Raw genomic sequence first — 27,317 nt, 5'->3', positions numbered from 1 at the left:
ACCTCTTGAGTGCAAACTATCCAAAACTCATGCTGAGCCACCAGGTCTAAGGGAAAGTTAGTGCATATATCTATTGCCAAGAAAATATTTCTGCACTTTTCTTAAAGCTTTTGTAAAAAATACATTAAATATATACAACAACTTGAAGGTGTCTTCTCTATAAAATGACTGTATGCTGCTGTAGTCTGATATAAATTACTCTAAGATCTTGTATAATTTTGTACTGTGAACAAAATTGGGACTTAGCCTTAAATGGGATTTGAAATCATAACTTCATGGTTACTAGCAACTTCCTGCTACAGTGCAGCTACACCAACAGATCTGTGAGCTAGAATGAGATAAGGCCACAGACTTATTGTCAACAATACATTTCTGCATTTCAACCCTGCATCCATTAGACTGCTCTCATAGAGGACCATTGAGTGAGAATGGAACAGAACTCCATCACCTTAGCATTACGATACCTTAACATTATCACAGAGCATATCCCTCTGTATTCTCTCTATTGTTGTCATAGAGACCCAGTTCTCCATGTCTATTGTGTTGCAGTAATCGTGGCATCCATTTTGTAGATGCTCTGGATGAAAAGAGAGATTTAGCATGTTTACAACCTGTCACTTGTTTTTGTCTTTGAAGAGCAATCTTTAATCATCCCTTTCTCCATCTCTCTGTAGAGCTCCATACCCCCCACACACACACACACACACACACACACACTCCTAGGACACGGGGACAAGCCCAAGCAGCCGTAGGTATTGATCCTGGAGGAGTGGGGGGTAAAGTGTGTGGGAGTTGGGGGAACGATGAGCCTGGGTCTCAGCTGGGCCGAGGGTAGCAGGTGGGGTTCGGGGAAGCCTCTGGAGTCCCATCACCCCCATGCTGTGTGTGTGTGTGTGTGTGTGTGTGTGTGTGTGTGTGTGTGTGTGTGTGTGTGTGTGTGTGTGTGTGTGTGTGTGTGTGTGTGTGTGTGTGTGTGTGTGTGTGTGTGTGTGTGTGTGTGTGTGTGTGTGTGTGTGTGTGTGTGTGTGTGTGTGTGTGTGTGTGTGTGTGAGAACAGATGTGGGATGGTGGAGTAAAACTACATAAAGACATTTTTTAATGTGACAGAATAAACTGGCATCAACTACCAAATCTATTTAGTCTGTATATAGTACATTAACAATCAATGTGTCAATGACAAAACATTGAAATTGTTATCTTATTGATACCAACACAGTGTGTGCATTCGTATGTGTGAGTGAATGAGTGTGTGTGTGTGTGTGTGTGTGTGTGTGTGTGTGTGTGTGTGTGTGTGTGTGTGTGTGTGTGTGTGTGTGTGTGTGTGTGTGTGTGTGTGTGTGTGTGTGTGTGTGTGTGTGTGTGTGTGTGTGTGTGTGTGTGTGAGTGTGTGTGTGTGCGTGTGTGCGTGTGTGCGTGTGTGCGTGTGTGCGTGTGTGCGTGTGTGTGTGTGTGCGTGTGTGTGTGTATATATATATGTGTGTGTGTTGGACTGAGCGCCCACTCATCCATTTCGCTGCACTGGGGACCATTAAGGCTCCAATCCATTGTAGCGTTGCCCTGTCCACTTCCAGCAGACATCCATCATAGCTGGGCCCAGACCGCCCTGCCTCCCCTCCTCAACCCCCCAGAGAGAGCCTTAATGAGGGCTAGATCACCCTGGTCGTCTAGGCCTTATGGAGATCAGATCACACTGTACAGTACTGGGATGGGATGGCTGGATGGGCCACACCTGATTTAATATAGATATATACATGTGTTGGAGCACAAACACACACACACACAAACACACACACACAGTAATCAAGAGACACTTTTGTTTTCCCCCTTTATGACACTATGTCTATGTCATAACAGAATTCAGACTCCCCTACTCTTAGCCCAGGTTTCACTCTCCTATTCCAAAACCCTGCGTTCAAAGAATCCACTAGATTCCCTTTCCTGTCAGACGTGATCTCACCTAACACACCACTTCTGAAGATTGCATGTTCTGGCAGCCGTTCTTCAGCCATTTGCACGGCAATTATATTCCTGTGTAAAAACACATGTGCAACGTGTGTAAGCCCAGGGAATCCATTGGTATAAATTGATACGCTGCTTTTAACGAGTTAATCTGAATTGCAAATGAACCACAGCCCACGTGAGAACATCTGACTCTGTGAAAGACCACTGAATTGGAATCCGTCATAGGGGATGCCTTCTTCTCCGGATGTGAACAGAACTACCCATCTAAACCTCTGAATGACTGCCATGTTGAAGTATTAGTAAACAACAAATTGATTGCAACACTGTCATCTATACTTGTGATACTGACCATAGGATTTGTAAAGACAGATTTGTACACAGTAAGAGAAACACAATTCCTATATCAAAAGACAAATACAGCAACATATTTGATGACTGGTTAAGAGGATGAGACAAAACTATACAATCCATTATCTCTAATGGTAGCTCTGAACAAACAAAAAATATTTAAACGCAACATGTAAAGTATTGGTCCCATATTTCATGAGCTGAAATAAAAGATCCCAGAAATGTTCCATACGCACGAAAAAAGCTCATTTCTCCAATTTTGTGCACAAATTTGTTTACATCCCTGTTAGCGAGCATATCACCTTTGTCAAGATAATCTATCCACCTGACAGGTGTGGTGTATCAAGAAGCTGATTAAACAGCATGATCATTACACGGGTGCACCTTGTGCTGGGGACAATAAAAGGCCACTCTAAAATGTGCAGTTTTGTCACACAACACAATGCCACAGATGCCTCATGTTTTGAGGGAGCAATTGGCATGCTGTCTGCAAGAATGTCCACCAGAGCTGTTGCCAGGGAATTGAATGTTCATTTCTCTACCATAATCTGCCTCCAATATTGTTTTAAAGAATTTGGCAGTACGTCCAACCGCCCTCACATTCGCAGACCACGTGTAACCCTGCCAGCCCAGGACCTCCACATCTGGCTTCTTCACAAGCGGGATCAGCCACCCGGACAGCTGATGAAACTGTGAGTTTGCACAATTGAAGGATTTCTGCACAAACTGTCAGAAACCGTCTCAGGGAAGCTCATCTGTATGCTCGTCCTCCCCAGGGTCTTGATCTGACTGTAGTTCGGTGTCATAACCAACTTCAGTGGGCAAATGCTCACCTTCGATGGCCACTGGTACGCTGATAGAAGTGTGCTCTTGACGGATGCAATCCCGGTTTCAACTGTAGTGTGGACAAGTGGACGAGCAATTTTTCTGATATCAACGTTGAGAACAGAGTGCTTCATGGTGGATGTGGGGTTATGGTACAGGCAGGCATAAGCTACGGACAACGAACACAATTGCATTTTATCAATGGCAATTTGAATGCACAGATACCACAGATAGAACAATGAGAGATATTTCACCGGATGTATAGATATGAAGCATCCGCTTGGTGTTATTCACTATTTGGTAGTGAGAGGAAGCCCAGTGGCCGGCAGTGGGAGAAGATGGAACCAGACGGATTTTGTCCGACATTCTGCACATTTTCTCATCAATGAAACATTTGATCTCAGTACAGTTTTCTGTTCCCAAAGCTAGAATATGTTACGAACAGAGTGTACTACATTTTGAAGACTTTAGCCTTTGCCAAAGTTTTTTAAACGTGTGTTATTTAGAAGGAGTGCAAAGGCGACCTGAGTTATTACACACGCGCACCTCACAGAGTAGACGTTCCCTAACAGAAATATGCTAATTAATGCTAGAACACACCAATAGGATCTCGCTAGCTCATGCTTTGATCTGCCCACCTCCTTGCTTGTTCTGCCCATTATGACAAATGTGTTTCCATTTGACACGACAGGCTGTGGTCTATCTTGGTTAAGTTATAACAGATATTTGAAGATACCGTGATGAGATCCTGAGGCCCATTGTCATGCCATTCATCCAACACCATCACCTCATGTTTTAGCAGGATAACGCACAGCCCCATGTCACAAGGATCTGTACACAATTCATGGAAGCTGAAAATGTCCCAGTTCTTCCACTGTCTGCATACTCACCAGACATGTCACCCATTGAGCATGTTTGGAATGCTCTGGATTTACGTGTATGACAGCGTGTTCCAGTTCCTGCCAATATCCAGCAACTTCACACAGCCATTGAAGAGGAGTGGGACAACATTCCACAGGCCACAATCAACAGCCTGATCCACTCTATGCGAAGGAGATGTGACAGGCTGCATGAGGCAGATGGTGGTCACACCTGATACTGACTTGTTTTCTGATCCACGCTCCTATATTTCTTAAACAGGTATCTGTGACTAACAGATGCATGTATGTATTCCCAGTCATTTCTGTTCAGTGATTACAGTGGATTTAGAAAGTGTTCAGACCCCTTGACTTTTTACACATTTGATATGTTACAGCCTTATTCTAAAATTGATTAAAACTTAAAACTCTACACACAATACCCCATAATGACAAAGCAAAAACAGGTTTAAAGATTTGTTTGCAGATTTATTAAAAATAATGCTTTGTCATTATGGGTTATTGTGTGTAGATTTATGAGGGGAAGAACAATTGATATATACTATTTTAGAATAAGTGTCAGGACTTCCACCGAAGTCGTTTCCTCTCCACTTTTCATTTTCCATTTGTTTTGTCTTGTTTTCCTACACACCTGGTTTCCATTTCCCTCATTAAGTTTTGTGTATTTAACCCTCTGTTCCCCCCATGTCCTTGTGTGGAATTGTTTGTTTGTAAGTGCTTGTGCACTATGTTACTGGTGAATTGTTTGTTTGTAATTGTTTGTTTGTTTGTTTGTAAGTGCTTGTGTACTATGTTACTGGTGAATTGTTTGTTTGTAAGTGCTTGTGTACTATGTTACTGGTGAATTGTTTGTTTGTAAGTGCTTGTGTACTATGTTACTGGTGAATTGTTTGTTTGTAAGTGCTTGTGTACTATGTTACTGGTGAATTGTTTGTTTGTAAGTGCTTGTGTACTATGTTACTGGTTTGTTTGTTTGTAAGTGCTTGTGTACTATGTTACTGGTGATTGTTTGTTTGTAAGTGCTTGTGTACTATTTACTGGTGATTGTTTGTTTGTAAGTGCCTATTTACTGGTTTTTTGTTTGTAAATATGTTAACTTGTGTACTATGTTACTGGTGAATTGTTTGTTTGTAAGTGCTTGTGTACTATGTTACTGGTGCGCCGGGTTTTGTACCCATGTAGGTTCTTTTTTTTATTGCCATTGGTTTTGAAATGAACCCGCTCCGGCTATTACCTATTTCTGCTCTCCTGCGTCTGACTTCACTGCCACCAGTTCCGCAAACCCTTACAATAAGGCTGTAACAAAATGTAACAAAATGTGGGAAAAGTCAAAGGGTCTGAATACTTTCAGAATGCACTGTATATTTACTGTATTTACAGTGTGGTCATTTAGCATCAATACATGTCACTGCAGCAGGACAGAATGTTACCCTATGACCTCACAGGAACACAGACAGGCAAGCATTGAACAACCAGCCAGTCTCCACACAGACAGGCAGCACTGAACAACCAGCCAGTCTCCACACAGACAGGCAGAACTGAACAACCAGTCAGTCTCCAGCCCTGGGGGTATAGAGTAGACCTCCCATGATATTCCCCTGGGGTGAGGGAAAGGTCAAAAGGTCAGTGGAGATATGTGTGGTTGTGGTAACACTAAGTTCACCCTTTAACCTCTAATCTCTGCTTTTCACCTGCACAGTCACACCAACCTATCCTCAATATTCTTTATTTCTTATTAAAGTAACGCATGGCTGCCCGTTTTACGGGCTCCTAACCAACTGTGCTATTTTGTTAGTTTTTTGCATTGTTTGTGACTAATCAGAACAGCGATTACTCACCTCGAACTGAACAAAGATTTTTTCTTCAATGAGTGCAACGCAAAGGATTTACTGCTTTGTCAAGACAAGGCCCAAATCCCCATCATCAGCGTGAATAAAAGACGAAGGAAAAGATGGGAGGAGGGCGGGGTGCCTTGTTAGAATTTGCAGATGAGTAGGTAAACCACCACTTCACTCCATATTATTGGCTAACGTGCATTGGAAAACAAACTGGACGATTTACGATTAAGGCTAATCCTACCAACCAGATATTAAAAACTGTAATATCTTATGTTTCCCTGAAACGTGGCTGAACAACGACACAGGTAATATAGAGCTGGCTGGCTTCGCTGTGCATTGGAAGGACAGAGCAGCTACATCTGGTATGACGAGGGGCGGGGTTGTGTATCTATTTGTCAATAACTGATGGTGCGCGATGTCAAATATTAAAGACATCTTGAGGTATTGCTCACCTGAGGTAGTTACCTCATGATAAGCTGAAGACCACACTATCTACCAAGAGAGTTCACACCTATATTTTTCATAGCTGTCTATTTACCACTACAAACCGATGGTGGCACTAAGACTGCGCTCAACGAGCTGTATAAGGCCATAAGCAAACAAGAAAATGCTCATCCAGAAGCAGCGCTCCTAGTGGCCGGGGACGTTAATGCAGGCAAACTTACATCTGTTTTACCTAATTTGCACCAGCATATCACATGTGCAACAAGAGGAAAAATAACTCTAGACCACCTTTACTCCACACACAGAGAAGCATACAAAGCTCTCCCTCACCCCCCATTTGACAAATCTGACCATAATTCTATACTCCTATATTCCTACTTACAAGACAAAGCTAAAGCAGGAGGTACCAGTGACTCGATCAACACGGAAGTGGTCAGATGACACGGATGCTACGCTATAGGACTGTTTAGCTAGCACAGAGTTGAATAGGTTCCGGGATTCATCCAATGGCATTGAGGAGTATACCACCTCAGTTACTGGCTTCATCAATAAGTGCATCGACGACGACGTCCCAAAAGTGACTGTATGTACATTTCCAAACCAGATTCTGGAAACCCTAGACCCACTCCAATTCGAATACTGCCCCGAAAGATCCACAGATGATGCGATCTCAATCGCACTACACACTGCCCTTTCTCACCTGGACAAAAGGAACACCTATGTGAGAATATTGTTCATTGACTTCAGCTCAGTGTTCAACACCATAGTGCCCACGAAGCTCATTACTAAGCTAAGGAACCTGGGACTAAACACCTCCCTCTGCAACTGGATCCTGGACATCCTGACGGGCCGAGACCTGGCTGTGCAGTGCCAGGACAACAACCTCTCTCTCAATGTGAGCAAGACAAAGGAGCTAATGGTGGACTACAGGAAAAGGAGTGCCGAACAGGCCCCCATTAACATTCCCCATTAACATTGATGGGGTTGAAGTGGAGGGGGCCGAGAGTTTCAAGTTCCTTGTTGTCCACATCACCAATTAACTATCATGGTCCAAACACACCAAGACAGTTGTGAAGAGGCCATGACAACACCTTTTCCCCCTCAGGAGACTGAAAATATTATTGTTATGTAATTTTCTTGTGTTCACTTGAGATTCTTTTTTTTCACTTTAGTTTATTTAGTAAATATTTTCTTAACTATTTCTTGAACTGCATTGTTGAGTAAGGGCTTGTAAATAAGCATTTCAAGGAAAGGTCTATATACCTGTTGTATTCGGCGCATGTGACATATGTCATTTGATTTGATTTAATCTTCATCCTCTACAGAGCAAACAAAAAGCTAGACATACTTCAGTCTAAACAGCAGCGCCACAGGGAACTTCCACAAAGCTGTGAACGAGCTGAGAGACGAGGCAAGAAGGGCCTCTATGCCGTCAAAAGGAACATCAAATTCGACATACCAATTAGGATCTGGCAAAAAATACTTGAATCAGTTATAGAACCCATTGCCAAGAATTCACAAAATAGAACAAACACCAAATTGAGACTCTGCATGCAGAATTCTGCAAAAATATCCTCGGTGTACAACGTAGAACACCATATAATGCCTGCAGAGCAGAATTAGGCCGATACCCGCTAATTATAAAAGTCCAGAAAAGAGAGCTTCAATTCTACAACCACCTAAAATGAAGTGATTCCCAAACCTTCCATAACAAATACATCACATACAGAGATATGAACCTGAAGAAGAGTCCCCTAAGCAAGCTGGTCCTGGGGCGCTGATCACAAACACTAACAGACCCCACAGAGCCTGAGGACAGCAACACAATTAGACCAAACCAAATCATGAGAAAACAAAATGATAATTACTCGACACATTGGAAAGAATTAACAAAAAAACAGAGCAAACTAGAATGCTATTTGGCTCTAAACAGAGAGTACACAGTAGCAGAATACCTGACCACTGTGACTGACCAAAACTTAAGGAAACCTTTGTCTATGTACAGACTCCGTGAGCATAGCCTTGCTATTGAGAAAGGCCTCACAATAAGCCAAGGTCAGTAAAACTAGTAATCTGAGACAGTGTCAGGATAAAACCTCAGCCCAATCCTCTTCCAGAGACTAGCTCTTCCCTACCTGGTTGAGGGTGGTTCCTCTCAGGCTAGAGACTAGCTCTTCCCTGCCTGGTTGAGGGTGGTTCCTCTCAGGCTAGAGACTAGCTCTTCCCTGCCTGGTTGAGGGTGGTTCCTCTGAGGCTAGAGACTAGCTCTTCCCTGCCTGGTTGAGGGTGGTTCCTCTGAGGCAAGAGACTAGCTCTTCCCTGCCTGGTTGAGGGTGGTTCCTCTCAGGCAAGAGATTTGAATTGTCCTTAAATCAGATAGGGCCTCCTGAGTAGCCCAGAGATCTAAGGTACTGCATCGCAGTGCTAGAGGCGTCACTACAGATCCGGGTTCGATCAAGCGCTGTGTCGCAACTGGCCAAGACGGGGAGACACATGAGGCGGTGCACAATTGGCCCAACGTCGTCCGGGTTAGGGGAGGGTTTGGCCGGCCGGGATGTCCTTGTCCCATCGTGCTCTAGCGACTCCTTGTGGCGGCCGGGTGCGTGCATGCTGTCTTCAGGTCGCCAGCTGTACGGTGTTTCCTCTGACACATTGGTGCGGCTGGCTAACCAGGTTAAGCGAGCAGTGTGACAAGAAGCTTGGCGGGTCGTGTTTCGGAGAACACAGTTGCAACGATGGGACAAGACTGTAATTACCAATTCGGGGGAGAAATAAAAATAAGCATATTTAAAATGAATTTTCTTTCTTTCTATCCAGTAAATGCCTTTTTAAAATATAAATATATATCTATATGTTTTGAGCACCTGACCCTGCTCTTATCAACTGTACTTGCGATGTCTTTTTGCAGTACCGCAGTACCATAGAGCCCACTGTAGCCAATGATAGATATGATGATATAATGATATATGGTTAATTATGTGGTGTAATTGGGAGCTCATCATTATCTGTGAGCGTAAACTGACCTGGTGTCAGGGGTCAACCTGCCAGGCCTGGCAGCGATGTCAAGTGGCCTGACACTCTCAGAGCCCCATCTGGTCCTGGGGATGGGACAATCTGTTGTCACTCTGGGACGTCACTGATACACACACACACACATGGAGACGTGGTACGTGTGTGTGTGTGTGTGTGTGTGTGTGTGTGTGTGTGTGTGTGTGTGTGTGTGTGTGTGTGTGTGTGTGTGTGTGTGTGTGTGTGTGTGTGTGTGTGTGTGTGTGTGTGTGTGTGTGTGTGTGTGTGTGTGTGTGGGTGCGTGCGTGCGTGCGTGCGTGCGTGTGCGTGCGTGCGTGTGTGTGAGTAAGAGAGAAAAAGAGGTGTGTGTGTGTGTGTGTGTGTGTGTGTGTGTGTGTGTGTGTGTGTGTGTGTGTGTGTGTGTGTGTGTGTGTGTGTGTGTGTGTGTGTGTGTGTGTGTGTGTGTGTGTGTGTGTGTGTGTGTGTGTGTGTGTGTGTGTGTGTGTGTGTGTGTGCGTCCATACGTGTTTGTGACCAATATCATGTTGGTAAAACACAGAAAACACACCTCTAACTTTCAATCAATCTCACCTACTGACCCTGTAACCATTAAATCACACTGTCAGAGGTTACAGAATACCAATACTGCATCACCAGTGGTAGATAAATACAAACATTGTTATACTTTAGTAAAAGTAAAGATATCTCAATAGAAAATGACTCAAGTAAAAGTGAAAGTCACCCAGTAAAATACTACTTGAGTAAAAGTCTAAAAGTATTTGGTTTTAAATATACTTTAGTACAGTGGTGGAAAAAGGACTACTTTGTCATACTTCAGTAAAAACAGAAGTAAATGCTCTACACCACATTCCTTATATTAATGCAAGCCAGACGGCACACAGGTTTTTTTTTTTTTTTACAATCGCTAGGATCCATTTCTCAATACTTAGGTCACTATTTCAAAACCCTTCACACAGTGAGCACAACAGCAGTCTATGTGGGCTAAACTGTGGATCGTGTTTCATTGCTTTGGCTCAAAACGCATTCAATGACTACATCTTTCAAATGTCATGAATTCTTTTCTCACTCAGACACAAAACTGAGTGAAATGTACCTACTGCCCAATTTGCACATGTTTACATACTCTTTTCAAAACTGTTAAACTTAAGTTCAAAACATAACATAACACAACATTGAATAAGACAGCAATTTAAGGTAAGATGACTATAAAATACAGAACTAGTTTTGAACAAAACCAAACAGGGCAGAGGCACAACAACGGCATGTTTTTAGGTATAATGCAAACTACCGTAAAAGCCTAACTCTTATGTTGCATTGTGGATTTATTTTAGACAGTCGTGAAGATAGAAGCCAGGCAAACACCCCACATATTCATCTTTGTGGATGAGGCTGGTTTCAACTTGGCCAGAACACGACGGCGAGGAAGGAATGTGATTGGGGAAGAAGAGCCACAGTGGATGTCCCGGGCCAGAGGGGACAACATCACAATGTGTCCAGCAGTATCCTCTGATGGATTTCTGTTACACAAACCGCTAATTGGGCCGTACAACACCGAGCGTCTCATTACATTCCTGGATGACCTCTATGGAAGGGTTGGGCCGTACAACACCGAGCGTCTCATTACATTCCTGGATGACCTCTATGGAAGGGTTGGGCCGTACAACACCGAGCGTCTCATTACATTCCTGGAGGACCTCTATGGAAGGGTTGGGCCGTACAACACCGAGCGTCTCATTACATTCCTGGAGGACCTCTATGGAAGGGTTGGGCCGTACAACACCGAGCGTCTCATTACATTCCTGGAGGACCTCTATGGAAGGGTTGGGCCGTACAACACCGAGCGTCTCATTACATTCCTGGAGGACCTCTATGGAAGGGTTGGGCCGTACGACACCGAGCGTCTCATTACATTCCTGGATGACCTCTATGGAAGGGTTGGGCCGTACAACACCGAGCGTCTCATTACATTCCTGGAGGACCTCTATGGAAGGGTTGGGCCGTACAACACCGAGCGTCTCATTACATTCCTGGATGACCTCTATGGAAGGGTTGGGCCGTACGACACCGAGCGTCTCATTACATTCCTGGATGACCTCTATGGAAGGGTTGGGCCGTATGACACCGAGCGTCTCATTACATTCCTGTATGACCTCTATGGAAGGGTTGGGCCGTACGACACCGAGCGTCTCATTACATTCCTGTATGACCTCTATGGAAGGGTTGGGCCGTACGACACCGAGCGTCTCATTACATTCCTGTATGACCTCTATGGAAGGGTTGGGTGTCACGGTCTGACCATCGTTCGTATGTGTTTTCCTTGTTTTAGTGTTGGTCAGGACGTGAGCTGGGTGGGCATTCTATGTTGTGTGTCTGGTTTGTCTATTTCTATGTTTGGCCTGATATGGTTCTCAATCAGAGGCAGGTGTTAGTCATTGTCTCTGATTGGGAACCATATTTAGGTAGCCTGTTTTGTGTTGGGTTTTGTGGGTGATTGTCCTTAGTGTCTTGATGTCCTTGTTCTGTGTGTACGTGCACCAGTATTAGGGTGTTTCGGTTTTCGTTATTGTTTATTGTTTTGTAGTGTTTATTATTGATTCGTGTTACGTTTGTTGAATAAACATGGATCGCAATGTACACGCTGCATTTTGGTCCAACTCTCCTTCACCACAAGAGAACCGTTACATTGGGTCAGGTGAGGAAAGGGTTGCACTGAGGCGAAATCAGCCAACGTTTGTAATTGTCTGGGACAATGTGGCATTTCACCATTCCCATGCAGTCACAGAGTGGTTTACAGCCCATCCCAGGATGGTGTCACTTTTCCTCCTTCCTTACTCTCTGTTCCTCAACCCCATAGAGGAATTATTTTCCTCATTGAGGTGGAAGGTTTATGACCACCATCCACATGATCAAATGTCCCTCCTGGACGCAAGGAATGCTGGATGCCTGGACATATCTGCAGAATATTGCCAGGGATGAACCATGCATGCCAAAAGATTCTTTCCTAGGTGTTTTGCCCAAGATGACATAAGATGTGATGTGGATGAGAACCTGTGGCCAAATGCAGAAGACAGGGTTTACTGGCATTGCTACTGTATCTATATCGGTAGATGGTGTATATACAAATTATTGTATTTTGGAATCACTCAATGCCATAAAACATATTGAAGCATATTGCATCGTGTCTGATTCATTCCTGTAACATAAACTGCAGTGAATTCTAAACAGTAGAAAGGTGTCATTCTTGTTTTGTAAAGAAATGTTGCAAAATTAAACATGGTGTAAACCTGTTAGTGTTTTTTAGGTCATTGTTTTATGAGTGACAAAGTGTGCTTGTTGGGTGACAACCTTTGCTAGTGTTCTGTAAGAATGAGTTGATTTGAGACATGTATGAAGTGTTTTGGTCGTTTTAGTGCATTTTGGATGTGAAATGGACTGTTGTGCCAGGCTGAAAGTTGGATTAGGAGAACTGTGTGAAGAGTTTTGAGAAAGTGACCTAAGTATTGAGAAATGGGTCCTAGCGATTGTAAAAAAATTTAAAAATGTTTTAAAAATGTAATGGACAGACGGGCACACTCCAACACCCAGACATAATTTACGAACTCAATATTTTTTTTTTGACCTTTATTTAACTAGGCAAGTCAGTTAAGAACAAATTCTTATTTTCAATGATGGCCTAGGAACAGTGGGTTAACTGCCTGTTCAGGGGCAAAGTCCACAACCAGTAAATCCACCTCTCTAACCACTAGGCTACCCTGCCGCCCCTGCTACCCTGTATTTAATGAGTCTGCCAAATCAGAGGCAGTAGGGATGACAATGCATTGATAGGTGTGTGAATTGGACCATAATTCTGCCTGAGCATTCAAAATGTAAAAACTACTTTTGGGTGTCAGGGAAAATGTATGCAGTAAAAAGTACACTATTTTCTATAGGAATGTAGAGGAGTCAAACTAAAAGTACAGATAAGTAGTACTTTTACATAAGTACTTTACACCAATGTGCATCACTGCATCCTAAACCAACCGTTCAGTTCCACGCAACCTCTCTAACCTAGATGATGAGATTTTAATCCTGTGTTTCATCTGTTATGTAGTTAGAGTTTATGTTACATGCACACACTATAACCCTGTGTTGGGGAATGTAAATGATGTGTGTGTGTGTGTGTGTGTGACTCTAGGATCAGTAGGAGCTGACTATGGTAACATCTGGCCTCAGCTGGAGAGATTATTGCTCTGTGATAACTCATCCTGACCCTCCCTGCGAATAAACACACACACACACACACACACACACAAGAATAGACATACACACAAACATAGACACACACACACACACCCACATACACACATTCTGATTAGCATGGCCAGCTGGCAGTGTCTCCCTCTGCCTGTCACCTAGACCAGCTTGCAGTGGGTATGTTTGAATACGCCAACAACAACAAACATTATTCACCAGATCTTTCCATGTTGCAGACTGCAGAGTGGTTGTATAGTGGTTGCACAGTGGTTGTACAATGGTTGTACAGTGGTTATACAATGGTTGTACAGTGGTTGTACAATGGTAGCACAGTGGTTGTACAATGGTTGCACAGTGGTTGTACAATGGTTGTACAGTGGCTGCACAGTGGTTGTACAGTGGCTGCAGAGTGGTTGTACAATGGTTGTACAGTGGCTGCAGAGTGGTTGTACAGTGTTTGTACAGTGGTTGTACAGTGGTTGTACAATGGTTGTACAGTGGCTGCAGAGTGGTTGTACAGTGGTTGCACAGTGGTTGTACAATGGTTGTACAGTGGTTGTACAGTGGTTGTACAATGGTTGTTCAGTGGCTGTACAGTGGTTGTACAGTGGTTGTACAATGGTTGCACAGTGGTTGTACAATGGTTGTACAGTGGTTGTACAGTGGTTGTACAGTGGCTGCACAGTGGTTGTACAGTGGCTGCAGAGTGGTTGTACAATGGTTGTACAGTGGCTGCAGAGTGGTTGTACAGTGTTTTTACAGTGGTTGTACAGTGGTTGTACAGTGGCTGCAGAGTGGTTGTACAGTGGTTGTACAGTGGTTGCACAGTGGTTGTACAATGGTTGTACAGTGGTTGTACAGTGGTTGTACAATGGTTGTACAGTGGTTGCAGAGTGGTTGTACAGTGGTTGCAGAGTGGTTGTAAAGTGGTTGTACAGTGGTTGTACAGTGGTTGTACAGTGGTTGTACAGTGGTTGTACAGTGGTTGCAGAGTGGTTGTAAAGTGGTTGTACAGTGGTTGTACAGTGGTTGTACAGTGGTTGTACAGTGTCTTCAGAGAGTATGTATTACCCTTGACTTATTCCACATTTTTTTGTGTTACAGCAATACCCCAAAATGACAAAGGGAAAATATGATTTTAAGAAATGTTTGCAAACGTATTTAAAATTAAATACAGAAATATCTCAGTTACATAAGTAGTCACACCCCTAAGTCAATACTTTGTAAAATCACCTTTGGCAGTGATTACAGCTGTGAGTCTGTCTGGGTACGTCTCTAAGAACATTCCACACCTGGATTGTGCAACATTTGCCCATTTATTATTTTCTAAATTCTTAAAGGTCTGTCAAATTGGTTGTTGATCACTGCTAGGCAACCGTTTTCAGCATACCCATAAGATGATGCTGGCACCACTATGCTTGAAAACATGAAGAGTTGTATACAGTAATGTGTTGTGTTGGATTTGCCCCAAACAAAACACAGGACAAAAATGAATTACTTTGCCACATTATTTGCAGTATTACATTACTGCCTTGTTGCAATGTTGTTGATCCATCCTCAAGTTTTCTCCTATCACAGTCATTCAACTCTGTAACTGTTTTAATGGCACCATTGGTCTCATGTTGAAATCCCTGAACGGTTTCCTTCCTCTCCGACAACTGAGTTAGGAAGGACGCCTTTATCTATGTAATGACTGGGTGTATTGATACACCATTCAAAGTGTAATTAAAAACTTCACTGTGCTCAAAGGGATATTCAATGTCTGCTTTTTTATTTATACCTATCAACCAATAGGTGTCCTTTCTTGCAAGGCATTGGAAAACCTCCCTGGTCTTTGTGGCTTTATTTGTTTATTGAAACCAGGTTTGCTGTTCACTTCCGATATATAACATGGAAGGGAGGTAGGTCCATGCACTCATGGCTCTGTATAACACTGTATGTTTTCTTGAATTTGTTCTGGACCTGGAGACTGTGAAAAGACCCATGGTGGCATATCTGGTGGGGTAAGTGTGTTCTGGACCTGGAGACTGTGAAAAGACCCATGGTGGCACATCTGGTGGGGTAAGTGTGTGTATCAGTGCTGTGTGTAAGTTGACTATGCAAACCATTTGGAATTTCCAACACATTCATTTCTTCTAAAAACAAGAAGTGACGCAGTCAGTCTTTCCTTAACTCTTAGCTAAAAGAGATTGGCATACATAGTATTAATATCAGCCCTCTGATTACAATGATGAGCAACACGTGCCGCTCTGTTCTGGGCCAGCTGCAGCTTACCTAGGCCTTTCTTTGCAGCGCTTGACCAAATGACTGGACAATAATGAAGACAAGATAAAACTAGAGCCAAGGACATCCCGGCCAGCCAAACCCTCCCCTAACCCGGACGATGCTGGGCCAACTGTGCACCGCCTCATGGGTCTCCCGGTCGCGGCCGGCGACAACACAGCACGGGATCGAATCCGGATCTGTATTGACACCGCCTTAGACTGCTGAGCCACTCGGGAGGCTTGAGGTCTAGAACTTAGGGAATGATTTGTACTAAATGCAATGCTCTTAGTTTTAAAGATGTTCAGGACCAGTTTATTACAAGCCAAAGATTCCAAAACAAACTGCAACTCTTTGTTAAGGGTTTCAGAGACTTCATTAGCTGTGGTTGCTGATGTGTATATGGTTGAATCATCAGCATACATGGACACACATGCTGTGTTTAATGTCAGTGGCAGGTCAATGGTAAAAATAGAAAATAGTAGAGAGCCTAGAGAGCTGCCCTGCGGTACACCACACTTTACATGTTTAACATTAGAGGCTTCCATTAAAGAAAACCGTCCGAGTTATATTAGATGGATAGCTCTGAATCCATGATATGGCAGAGGTTGAAAGGCCATAACACATAGGTTTTTGCAACAACAGGTTATGGTCAGTAATATCACAGGTCACACAGAAATCTAACAGTACCGCTCCCACAATCTTCTTATTATAAATTTCTTTCAATTTGTGTCAGTGCAGTACATGTTGAGCGCCCTTCTCTATAAGCATGTTGAAAGTCTGTTGTTACTTTGTTTACAGATAAATAGCATTGTATTTGGTCAAACACAATTTTTTTCCAACAGTTTGCTAAGAGCTGGCAGGAAGCTGAAAGGTCTGCTGTTAGAACCAGTCAAGGCCACTTAACTATTCTTGGGTAGTGGAATTACTTTGGCTTCCCTCCAGGCCTGAGAACAGACTATCTAGGCTCGGATTAAAGATATGACAGATAGGAGTGGCTATAGAGTCACCTACCATTCTCAGTAGCTTTCCATCTAAGTTGTCAACGCCAGGATGTTTGTCATTTCTGACCGATAACAATATTTGAGTACGATATTATAATTATAATATTTGAGTCACTGCTCGCTGTTGACATTCCCTGCCTAAATCGTCCCACTTTGCCAATGAAGTGTGATAAATAAGCCATCTGATTCGATGAAAGTTGTATTTGTCTTTCTGACCATAATTGTATTTAAAACATTGTTTTTTTCCCCATCATTATTTATAATCAAATCAAATCAAATTTTATTTGTCACATACACATACACAGCAGATGTTAATGCGAGTGTAGAGAAATGCTTGTGCTTCTAGTTCTGACAATGCAGTAATAACCAACGAGTAATCTAACCTAACAATTCCAAAACTACTACCTTATACACACAAGTGTAAAGGGATAAAGAATATGTACATAAAGATATATGAATGAGTGATGGTACAGAGCGGCATAGGCAAGATGCAGTAGATGGTATCGAGTACTGTATATACGTATGAGATGAGTATGTAAACAAAGTGGCATAGTTTAAAGTGGCTAGCGATACATGTATTACATAAAGATGCAGTAGATGATATAGAGTACAGTATATACGTATGAGATGAGTATGTAAACAAAGTGGCATAGTTTAAAGTGGCTAGTGATACATGTAATACATAAAGATGCAGTAGATGATATAGAGTACAGTATATACATATGAGATGAGTATGTAAACAAAGTGGCATAGTTTAAAGTGGCTAGTGATACATGTATTACATAAAGATGCAGTAGATGATATAGAGTACAGTATATACATATGAGATGAGTATGTAAACAAAGTGGCATAGTTTAAAGTGGCTAGTGATACATGTATTACATAAAGATGCAGTAGGTGATATAGAGTACAGTATATACGTAGACATATGAGATGAATAATGTAGGGTATGTAAACATATCTTTGATCTTGGCTTCATAATAAAGTTTCGTCTTCTTTTTGTTGAGTTTAGTCTCATAATTTCTCAGTTTGCAGTAAGTCAGCCAGTCAGATGTGCAGCCAGACTTATTAGCCACTCCTTTTGCCCCATCTCTTTCAACCATACAGTTTTTCAATTCATCATCAATCCATGGAGCCTTAACAGTTCTAACAGATGAATGTTTATCAATAAGTGGAAGAAGCAATTTCATAAATGCATCAAGTGCAGAGTCTGGATCACATCAGACCAACAAATGTGTTTTACATCATCCACATAAGGGTCCCAGCAAAATATTTTGTATTATACACTATTTTAGGCCCAGCTTTTGGAACTTTGGCTTTCCTGCATATAGCCACTAAACTGTGATCACTGCATCCAATGGGTATGGATAAAGCTTTAGAACAGATTTCTATGGTATTAGTAAAACTGTGATCGATGAATGTGGATTATCTTGTTTCTGTAGTGTTTGTAAACACCCTCGTAGGTAGATTACAGGCATTGGTTACAGTGAGAAGCTTCCTCTTGATTGGACAGCTTGATGAAAACCAGTCAATATTCAGGTCCTCAAGAAAGTAGACCTCTCTGTTCACATCCCATACACTATCAAGCATTTCACAAATATTATTTAGATACTGACTGTTAGCACTTGGTGGCCTATAGCAACACCCCAAAAGAAAAGGCTTTAAATGTGCCAAGTGAACCTGCAACCACAACACTTCAATAACAATTGATGTAAGATATTCTCTAAGCAATACAGGGATCTGTCTCTGAATATATACAGCAACACCTCCCCCATAAACATTCCTGTCTCTTCTATAGATGGTATATCCTTGTATTGCTACTGCTGTATTATCAAATTCATTATCTTAGTAAGTCTCAGAAATTGCTACTTTATTAATATTATCTGATGTTAGCAAATTATTGATTTCAAAAACCTTATTTCTAAGGCTACATATATTAATATTGGCTATTTTCAATCCTTTCCTGGGAAGCCTCAGAGATAGAAATAATATGGAAAAGAGAAAACAAAGCAAGAGAAAACAATATCCATTCAGCAGTCCATTAATCAGTCGGTGTATGTACGTGTGTGTGTGTGCTAAGGGGTTGAAGCTAAGAACCCATTAGCTTGGCTCCCTCATCCTTCTAGGCTTTTGGGAGGGAGGGTGGAGCCTTCTGGCAGCTTTAGTGTCACGCCTGCTCCCGCTCTCCCTCACTGTTGCTTGAGGACGCCAGACTGCCTATCATTACGCACACCTGTCCCCTTCATTACGCGCACCTGCACCTTCGTTACGCGCACCTGCACCTCATTGGACCCACCTGTACTCCATCATTATTTGATTGCCTTATCTGTCTGTTTCCTCTGTTGCATCCCTGTGTCAACATTGATGTCGTTATTTTGTCCCCTGTCCAGACGCTGGTCCTGTCCTGTTTCATGTCCGTTTTCTATTAAATGTTCTCCATGTACCTGTTTCCTGTCTCCAGCGTTGATCCTCACACTTAGGATAGTCCTCGTTGAGGAAGATATATTCTATATGTTCCTCTCAAGTTCTTGGCTCTTTCCAGAGCAGCTACCTTGTCCTTGAACGTCAGGAACTTGACCACTATTGGCCTGGGCCTGTCACCTGTGCTGGTGGTGGGTTTTTCAGTCCTGTGGGTGTGCTCCACCTCAATTTTTCCTTTGGTCCATCATCAGTTTCTCCAAGATAATGTCCCTCACTTTGTTCTCAGACTCCATCCAGGTCTCATGTGGAAATTCTGCAATTCCGTCCACAACAAAGTTGTCACGTCTTGATTGTTCCTCAAGATAATCTGATTTCCCTGTCATTGTTATCATAGAGTCACACACAGAACTGATGTCCTCTCTCAATGACTTACAGATTGCTGTCATCTTGCCATTCTCCTGTTTCAACTCGTTGAGCTGACCCTGGGAGAACTGCAAACTGTTCTTCAGGTCCTGGACCTCTCTGGTCAGGTCATCCATTATTTTATCAATTGACTCCACAAGTATTTGGACAAAACACTTGAAGCTATTTTCTTGTTGTTGTAACAACTGCTTGTGGAACTATTTTTGTTCATTTAAAAGATCGTTCACCTTCACTGTCCTCAACGGTACTCCCGCCAGCTTTGGTCGTTGTCATGGTAGCAACATAGGTTACGCTGTTACTCCTCATAGTTCCAGACAGGGCAGGTCACAGGGAAGATGGAAAACAACAACAATAAACAGCAGGGATCTAGACAGCCACAAGCCCTGGACAATCTGCCGTTCCAGCCACAATAGGCAGCTAGTTAGCAGCTAGGCTAGCTGCCACGCCAAACAGCTCCTCAGGCCTGGCCTTGGTCGGCAGAATCACTTGACAAATAGTAGTGGGTCCAGCAACTGATGCCAACAGACAATAGACTTTCAAAACTTTCCAAAACAACAAACCGAGCTCTCCCTCATTCCTCTTTAAACAGGAAGTGAAGCAACTTATTATGTGACTTAAGCACATTTTTACTCCTGCTTTGCCATAACAAAGGGTTGTTGAACACTTATTGACTCAAAAAAACATAATAAACATAATTCCACTTTGACATTATGGGGTATTATGTTTAGGCCATCGACAAAACATTTAAATGTAATAATAAATGTAAGAGGCGTGAATACTTTCTGAAGGCACTGTTATATGCAAATCGTTGTGTAAAAATGAAAGACCGACCAATTCTACCATGCATGCATTATACAGCAATAAACAATAACCTTCTGATTTACAAGTGCAGGTGCACTGAGGCGAAAACATGTCTATGGAGTTATATGTACTGAAATGCACTCAACCAAAATTCATTGGACAGCAACTCACATTCTATAAAAAACAGACACGTCCATACGATATGTGGTTTCCACTAGATAGCACAGCCACAAAGTCAAAATTAGCAATATCTTAAGAATTGATGAAAACTTACATTTTCGTTTTGGTCTTAATTTAAGGTTAAGGTTAGGATTAAAAATAATTAATTTTAAGAAACGGAATTGTGTAAATGGGCGGGGGGGGGTCGTGACTTTGTGGCTGTGGTAACTAGTGACAACCATGATATGTACCTGTACCAGTCCAAACCTCGTGCGTAATGCCGGTCAAAGAAGTGCGGTTCAGAGCCCAGCGCGCGGATGTCCGGGTGCAGCCTGAGAAACTCCAAAAGAGCCCTCGTGCCACCCTTCTTTACCCCTATAATGAGGGCTTGGGGTAACCGCCGTGTCGCCATCAAATCTTTAACCGAGTTATTCGTCTCCAAAACCGGAGTTATTGTGCTCCTCTCGCCGGCTACTGGGTATCCATCTTCATTCTGTACCATTACAACGTCCTTATACAACGTCCCGTTTCTGTCATGATACCATCCTGATAAAAGAAACTCACTGGCGGGTCTTTGAGAGATGGAGTTTTCCCTTATGTCGGACTCGCAGCATCCCGCGAGGAAGTAGAAAAGAGAGACACAGATTATTCCCAGAGAGAGCATGATTAGAAGTTTTTGGAGAACCCTCCTGATGTCCCTGTCCGTTGGGTTGCTGTGGTGAAAAGCTGCCATCGCCTTCCCTCAGAGTCCCAGCCGAGGAGGACCATTCTACTACAAGCTCAGCTCACTTAACTTCCTTCACCTCTGTGAAGACACGAAGGCTTTCTGAGCAGCTCAGAGAAGATAAAGGCTCCATAGTGACGCTACGTGGATTCCACAAAATTGCCAACAAAGTCGCCGGTTTGCCCGCGTCCCATCTGTCCCTTTCGCGGTTCATTCTGCGCGTCAAGGGATCAATTCCTGTGTTATGTCCAAATATCCACCCACTTAGTCGATCCCACCGGCATGTAGTATAGTCTAAGGCTTTTAATATCCGCGGCGCATGGCTAGAGTGATCCTTCTCCCTGGGATTACCCGCCGTCTCCCTCCATGGGTCTCCAGAGACTGCGCGTCATGGGGTCTCTCTCTCTCACTCTCTCTCTCTCCCTCTCTCTCTCCCCCCCTATCTCCCTCTCTCCCCCCCCCCTCTCTCTCTCTTTCTCCCTCTTCTCTCTCTCTCTCTCTCTCTCTCTCTCTCTCTCTCTCTCTCTCTCTCTCTCTCTCTCTCCCCCCCCTCTCCCCCCCCTCTCTCTCTCTCTCTCTCTCTCTCTCTCTCTCTCCTCTCTCTCTCTCTCGCGTCAATCATTCAGGAAAGTGTGCGCTGCACTCCGCATTTAACCGTCTTTGATTATTTAATTCCAACGGATTTTATTGGAAAACGGAGATGAATACGATGCGCGTGCACGCGGAGGAGAGGAGAGAGCGGTTATGCTGCGCGTACCCGACAGATCATGACCCTTTTGAATGTAATAAGTCATCATTTATCCACTGATTGTTTTTGTTGGCATTTTGAGTTTTATGTAGACCTGTTCTCCAGTTTATTCACAACCAGTTGTGCAATACATGTCATAGTCTACACAGTTAACTTGGTTGTCACTTTAGAGAGCCATGTCATGATTTCAACTTGCAGCAAACTATACACTGTAAACCCCAAGGCATTTTTAACTAAAATACTTCCAGTAAATTGAACTCAAAGTCCAGGAAAACTCACTATTACTTATTAAAATGTTTATGTGGTACTGACTCAGAACTAAATGAGAACTCAAAGCAACTCAATGTTTTAAAGTTATAACAAATTATATATATTTGTATATATATATATATATATCTGTGTTTTTGCATGTACATTGAGAAAATTCATTTCCAAAATAGAGAGTTCCCAGTTGTCTTGAAAGCACCATAAAACTCATGGTACCCTTCACCAGCTCATATCTGTGTGAAGCTGGATTCAGTGCTTTCGTCTGCATTAAAACCAAACATGGATCCAGGTTGGATGTGACAGCAGAGATGAGGTGCTCACTGTCGACCACGCCCCCCTGACTTTGAGAAGCCACGCCCCCTGACGTTGAGAAGCCACGCCCCCTGACTTTGAGAAACTCTGATGCGATCAAACACACCCATCTCATTAGTGGTGGTGAGATAAGATACATGATGTCAGACTCATTTGAATTTGACTGTGATAGCACCACATTAAAAGTATGTGATGGTGATGTCAAAAAAGAGAATGTTAGAATAGAATGTTTTTCAAAAAAAGTTAACATGGCTGTTAATTACATCATTTTTTTTCACATGGTTTTGGTCACGAGAACTTACAGATATCAAAATGGGGTCGTAGGCCAAAAAGGTTTGGGAACCCCTGGCTCACACTGTTCCTAACCCTGGCAGTCATTATGAATGCAAGTTGCGGGTGACTAGAATTTCCAACTGTTGTATATCCTGGCTGGATTCCAATAGGAACAACACATCACTTTGCAAGCCTGCATAACGGGGACTTGCAGGTAAATTTGCAATATTCTGGTCAATTTCCCAGGTGTCCCTGAAATCTAGGTTAGAAGATTCCTGGAATTCCTTCAACCATGATTTGTTGAAAATCTGTACATTTTTGGAAAGTTACTGGAGTTTTGCAACCCTACTTGCTGGCCTGATGTGGTCTATAAACCAGGAGTTTCAGGCCAATGTATAAGGGTAAAACTAGGCCTCAAAATATGGCCTTAGTTTAGAGCGTTTGATATATGAGATATTTAAGTTATTGTCATAAAGAGTTTAATGATAATGTTAACATTCGACCTCGGGACTCACTAATGAATTTAACAACCATGTCTCTGTCACAAACAAATACAGTCACAGTGGTGACTCTACCATTCACTGGAACTTGTGTTGGAGGCGTGGCTTAGTAGGGGCGTTACTCATATCTGGACCCCCCCTACAGCAGGGATATCAAACTCATTCCACGGAAGGCTGAGTGTCTGCGGGTTGTTGTTTTTTTCCTTTAAATTAAGACCTAGACAACCAGATGAGGAGAGTTCTTTACTAATTAGTGACCTTAATTAGTAAATCAAGTACAAGGGAGGAGCGACAACCCGCAGCCACTCGGCCCTCCGTGGAATGAGTTTGACAGGTGCCCTACAGGGTCACAGTGACTCTATCGGTTTGATTGATGACTACAACATAACTTTAAGTAACTACTCAAATATAGTAAGTGCAACGGATTTAATAAAAAAACAAAATTTACCTAATGATATAGCAGCACATTGGGGTTTACGGTGTACATGTTTTATTCACAAAAACACACAAAACCTCATTAGTCTGCAAAATGGGATATAGGGCAATATTGATATAGAGTCTATCACATCCCGATGGTGGCGAGTCCCTTTATAAGCGAGGACATAGCTGAGAACACCATGGGTTTATTGGTTAGTTTTAGTCGAGTTGCTGTGACTGGCATTGGCCAAAGCCTTCTGATTCTGTCCTGGCATAGACACTCCCAAGTCCTATCGACCAAATCTCCAATCTCATGAGACTAAAGAACAAAGGTTCAATTTAAAAACCTTGGATAAATCAGACAACAAGGAAACAGGAGTGTACCGGTAAATTAACATAGATATTCTCTCTTATCACATTTTAACAAAAAAATTTTTAAATTTAACTACGCAAGTCAGTTAAGGATAAATTCTAATTTACAATAACGTCCGAGGAACAGTGGGTCAACTGCCTTGTTCAGGGGCAGAACGACAAATTTTTACCTTGTCAGCTCAGGAATTAGATCTAGCAACCTTTCGGTTACTGGCCCAACACTCTAGCCACTAGGCTGCCTGCCGTCCCTACACTCTAACCACTAGGCTACCTGCCGCCCCTACACTCTAACCACTAGGCTGCCTGCCGTCCCTACACTCTAACCACTAGGCTACCTGACGCCCCTACACTCTAACCACTAGGCTACCTGCCGCCCCTACACTCTAACCACTAGGCTACCTGCCGTCCCTACACTCTAACCACTAGGCTACCTGCCGCCCCTACACTCTAACCACTAGGCTACCTGCCTCCCTACACTCTAACCACTAGTCTACCTGCCGCCCCTACACTCTAACCACTAGGCTACCTGCCTCCCCTACACTCTAACCACTAGGCTACCTGCCGCCCCTACACTCTAACCACTAGGCTACCTGCCTCCCCTACACTCTAACCACTAGTCTACCTGCCGCCCCTACACTCTAACCACTAGGCTACCTGCCTCCCTACACTCTAACCACTAGTCTACCTGCCGCCCCTACACTCTAACCACTAGGCTACCTGCCTCCCCTACACTCTAACCACTAGGCTACCTGACGCCCCTACACTCTAACCACTAGGATACCTGCCGCCCCTACACTCTAACCACTAGGCTACCTGCCGTCCCTACACTCTAACCACTAGGCTACCTGCCGCCCCTACACTCTAACCACTAGGCTACCTGCCTCCCCTACACTCTAACCACTAGTCTACCTGCCGCCCCTACACTCTAACCACTAGGCTACCTGCCTCCCCTACACTCTAACCACTAGGCTACCTGCCGCCCCTACACTCTAACCACTAGGCTACCTGCCTCCCCTACACTCTAACCACTAGTCTACCTGCCGCCCCTACACTCTAACCACTAGGCTACCTGCCTCCCCTACACTCTAACCACTAGGCTACATGCCGTCCCTACACTCTAACCACTAGGCTACCTGCCTCCCCTACACTCTAACCACTAGTCTACCTGCCGCCCCTACACTCTAACCACTAGGCTACCTGCCTCCCCTACACTCTAACCACTAGGCTACATGCCGTCCCTACACTCTAACCACTAGGCTACCTGCCTCCCCTACACTCTAACCACTAGTCTACCTGCCGTCCCTACACTCTAACCACTAGGCTACATGCCGTCCCTACACTCTAACCACTAGGCTACCTGCCTCCCCTACACTCTAACCACTAGTCTACCTGCCGTCCCTACACTCTAACCACTAGCCTACCTGCCGTCCCTACACTCTAACCACTAGTCTACCTGCCGTCCCTACACTCTAACCACTAGGCTACATGCCGTCCCTACACTCTAACCACTGGGCTGCCTGCCGCCCCTACACTCTAAACACTAGGATGCCTGCCGTCCCTACACTCTAACCACTAGTCTACCTGCCGTCCCTACACTCTAACCACTAGGCTACCTGCCGTCCCTACACTCTAACCACTGGGCTGCCTGCCGCCCCTACACTCTAACCACTAGTCTACCTGCCGTCCCTACACTCTAACCACTAGTCTACCTGCCATCCCTACACTCTAACCACTAGTCTACCTGCCGTCCCTACACTCTAACCACTGGGCTGCCTGCCGCCCCTACACTCTAAATACTAGGATGCCTGCCGTCCCTACACTCTAACCACTAGGCTACCTGCCGCCCCTACACTCTAACCACTAGGCTACCTGACGCCCCTACACTCTAACCACTAGGCTACCTGCCGCCCCTACACTCTAACCACTAGGCTACCTGCCGTCCCTACACTCTAACCACTAGGCTACCTGCCGCCCCTACACTTTAACCACTAGGCTACCTGCCTCCCCTACACTCTAACCACTAGTCTACCTGCCGCCCCTACACTCTAACCACTAGGCTACCTGCCTCCCTACACTCTAACCACTAGGCTACCTGCCGCCCCTACACTCTAACCACTAGGCTACCTGCCTCCCCTACACTCTAACCACTAGTCTACCTGCCGCCCCTACACTCTAACCACTAGGCTACCTGCCTCCCCTACACTCTAACCACTAGTCTACCTGCCGCCCCTACACTCTAACCACTAGGCTACCTGCCTCCCCTACATTCTAACCACTAGGCTACCTGACGCCCCTACACTCTAACCACTAGGCTACCTGCCGCCCCTACACTCTAACCACTAGGCTACCTGCCGTCCCTACACTCTAACCACTAGGCTACCTGCCGCCCCTACACTCTAACCACTAGGCTACCTGCCTCCCCTACACTCTAACCACTAGTCTACCTGCCGCCCCTACACTCTAACCACTAGGCTACCTGCCTCCCCCTACACTCTAACCACTAGGCTACCTGCCGCCCCTACACTCTAACCACTAGGCTACCTGCCTCCCCTACACTCTAACCACTAGTCTACCTGCCGCCCCTACACTCTAACCACTAGGCTACCTGCCTCCCCTACACTCTAACCACTAGGCTACATGCCGTCCCTACACTCTAACCACTAGGCTACCTGCCTCCCTACACTCTAACCACTAGTCTACCTGCCGCCCCTACACTCTAACCACTAGGCTACCTGCCTCCCCTACACTCTAACCACTAGGCTACATGCCGTCCCTACACTCTAACCACTAGGCTACCTGCCTCCCCTACACTCTAACCACTAGTCTACCTGCCGTCCCTACACTCTAACACTAGGCTACATGCCGTCCCTACACTCTAACCACTAGGCTACCTGCCTCCCCTACACTCTAACCACTAGTCTACCTGCCGTCCCTACACTCTAACCACTAGTCTACCTGCCGTCCCTACACTCTAACCACTAGTCTACCTGCCGTCCCTACACTCTAACCACTAGGCTACATGCCGTCCCTACACTCTAACCACTGGGCTGCCTGCCGCCCCTACACTCTAAACACT

The 27,317-nt window shown here is 44.1% G+C and overlaps 1 protein-coding gene across 3 annotated transcripts in view; it reads right to left on the bottom strand.

Moving 5' to 3' along the window:
• The window catches only part of LOC124048090 (heparan sulfate glucosamine 3-O-sulfotransferase 6-like), a 30,578-nt gene extending 8,808 nt beyond the window's left edge, over window positions 1–21,770 (bottom strand). For 2 of the 3 annotated variants that reach the window (XM_046368512.1, XM_046368513.1), the window contains exon 1: window positions 20,880–21,764. In XM_046368512.1, the coding sequence (XP_046224468.1) occupies window positions 20,880–21,361 (482 nt within the window). In that variant the 5' untranslated portion in view covers window positions 21,362–21,764. Of the gene's footprint in view, window positions 1–20,879 lie in introns of all 3 variants that reach the window. The other variant, XM_046368515.1, reaches the window with a different exon arrangement.
• Between the last annotated feature and the right edge of the window lie 5,547 nt (window positions 21,771–27,317).

Source organism: Oncorhynchus gorbuscha, linkage group LG11 (genome assembly GCF_021184085.1).
Source record: "Oncorhynchus gorbuscha isolate QuinsamMale2020 ecotype Even-year linkage group LG11, OgorEven_v1.0, whole genome shotgun sequence".
NCBI lineage: Eukaryota > Metazoa > Chordata > Actinopteri > Salmoniformes > Salmonidae > Oncorhynchus > Oncorhynchus gorbuscha.
Note: the sequence above shows the minus strand (reverse complement) of the source record. Positions and strands in the feature narration are given on the sequence as shown.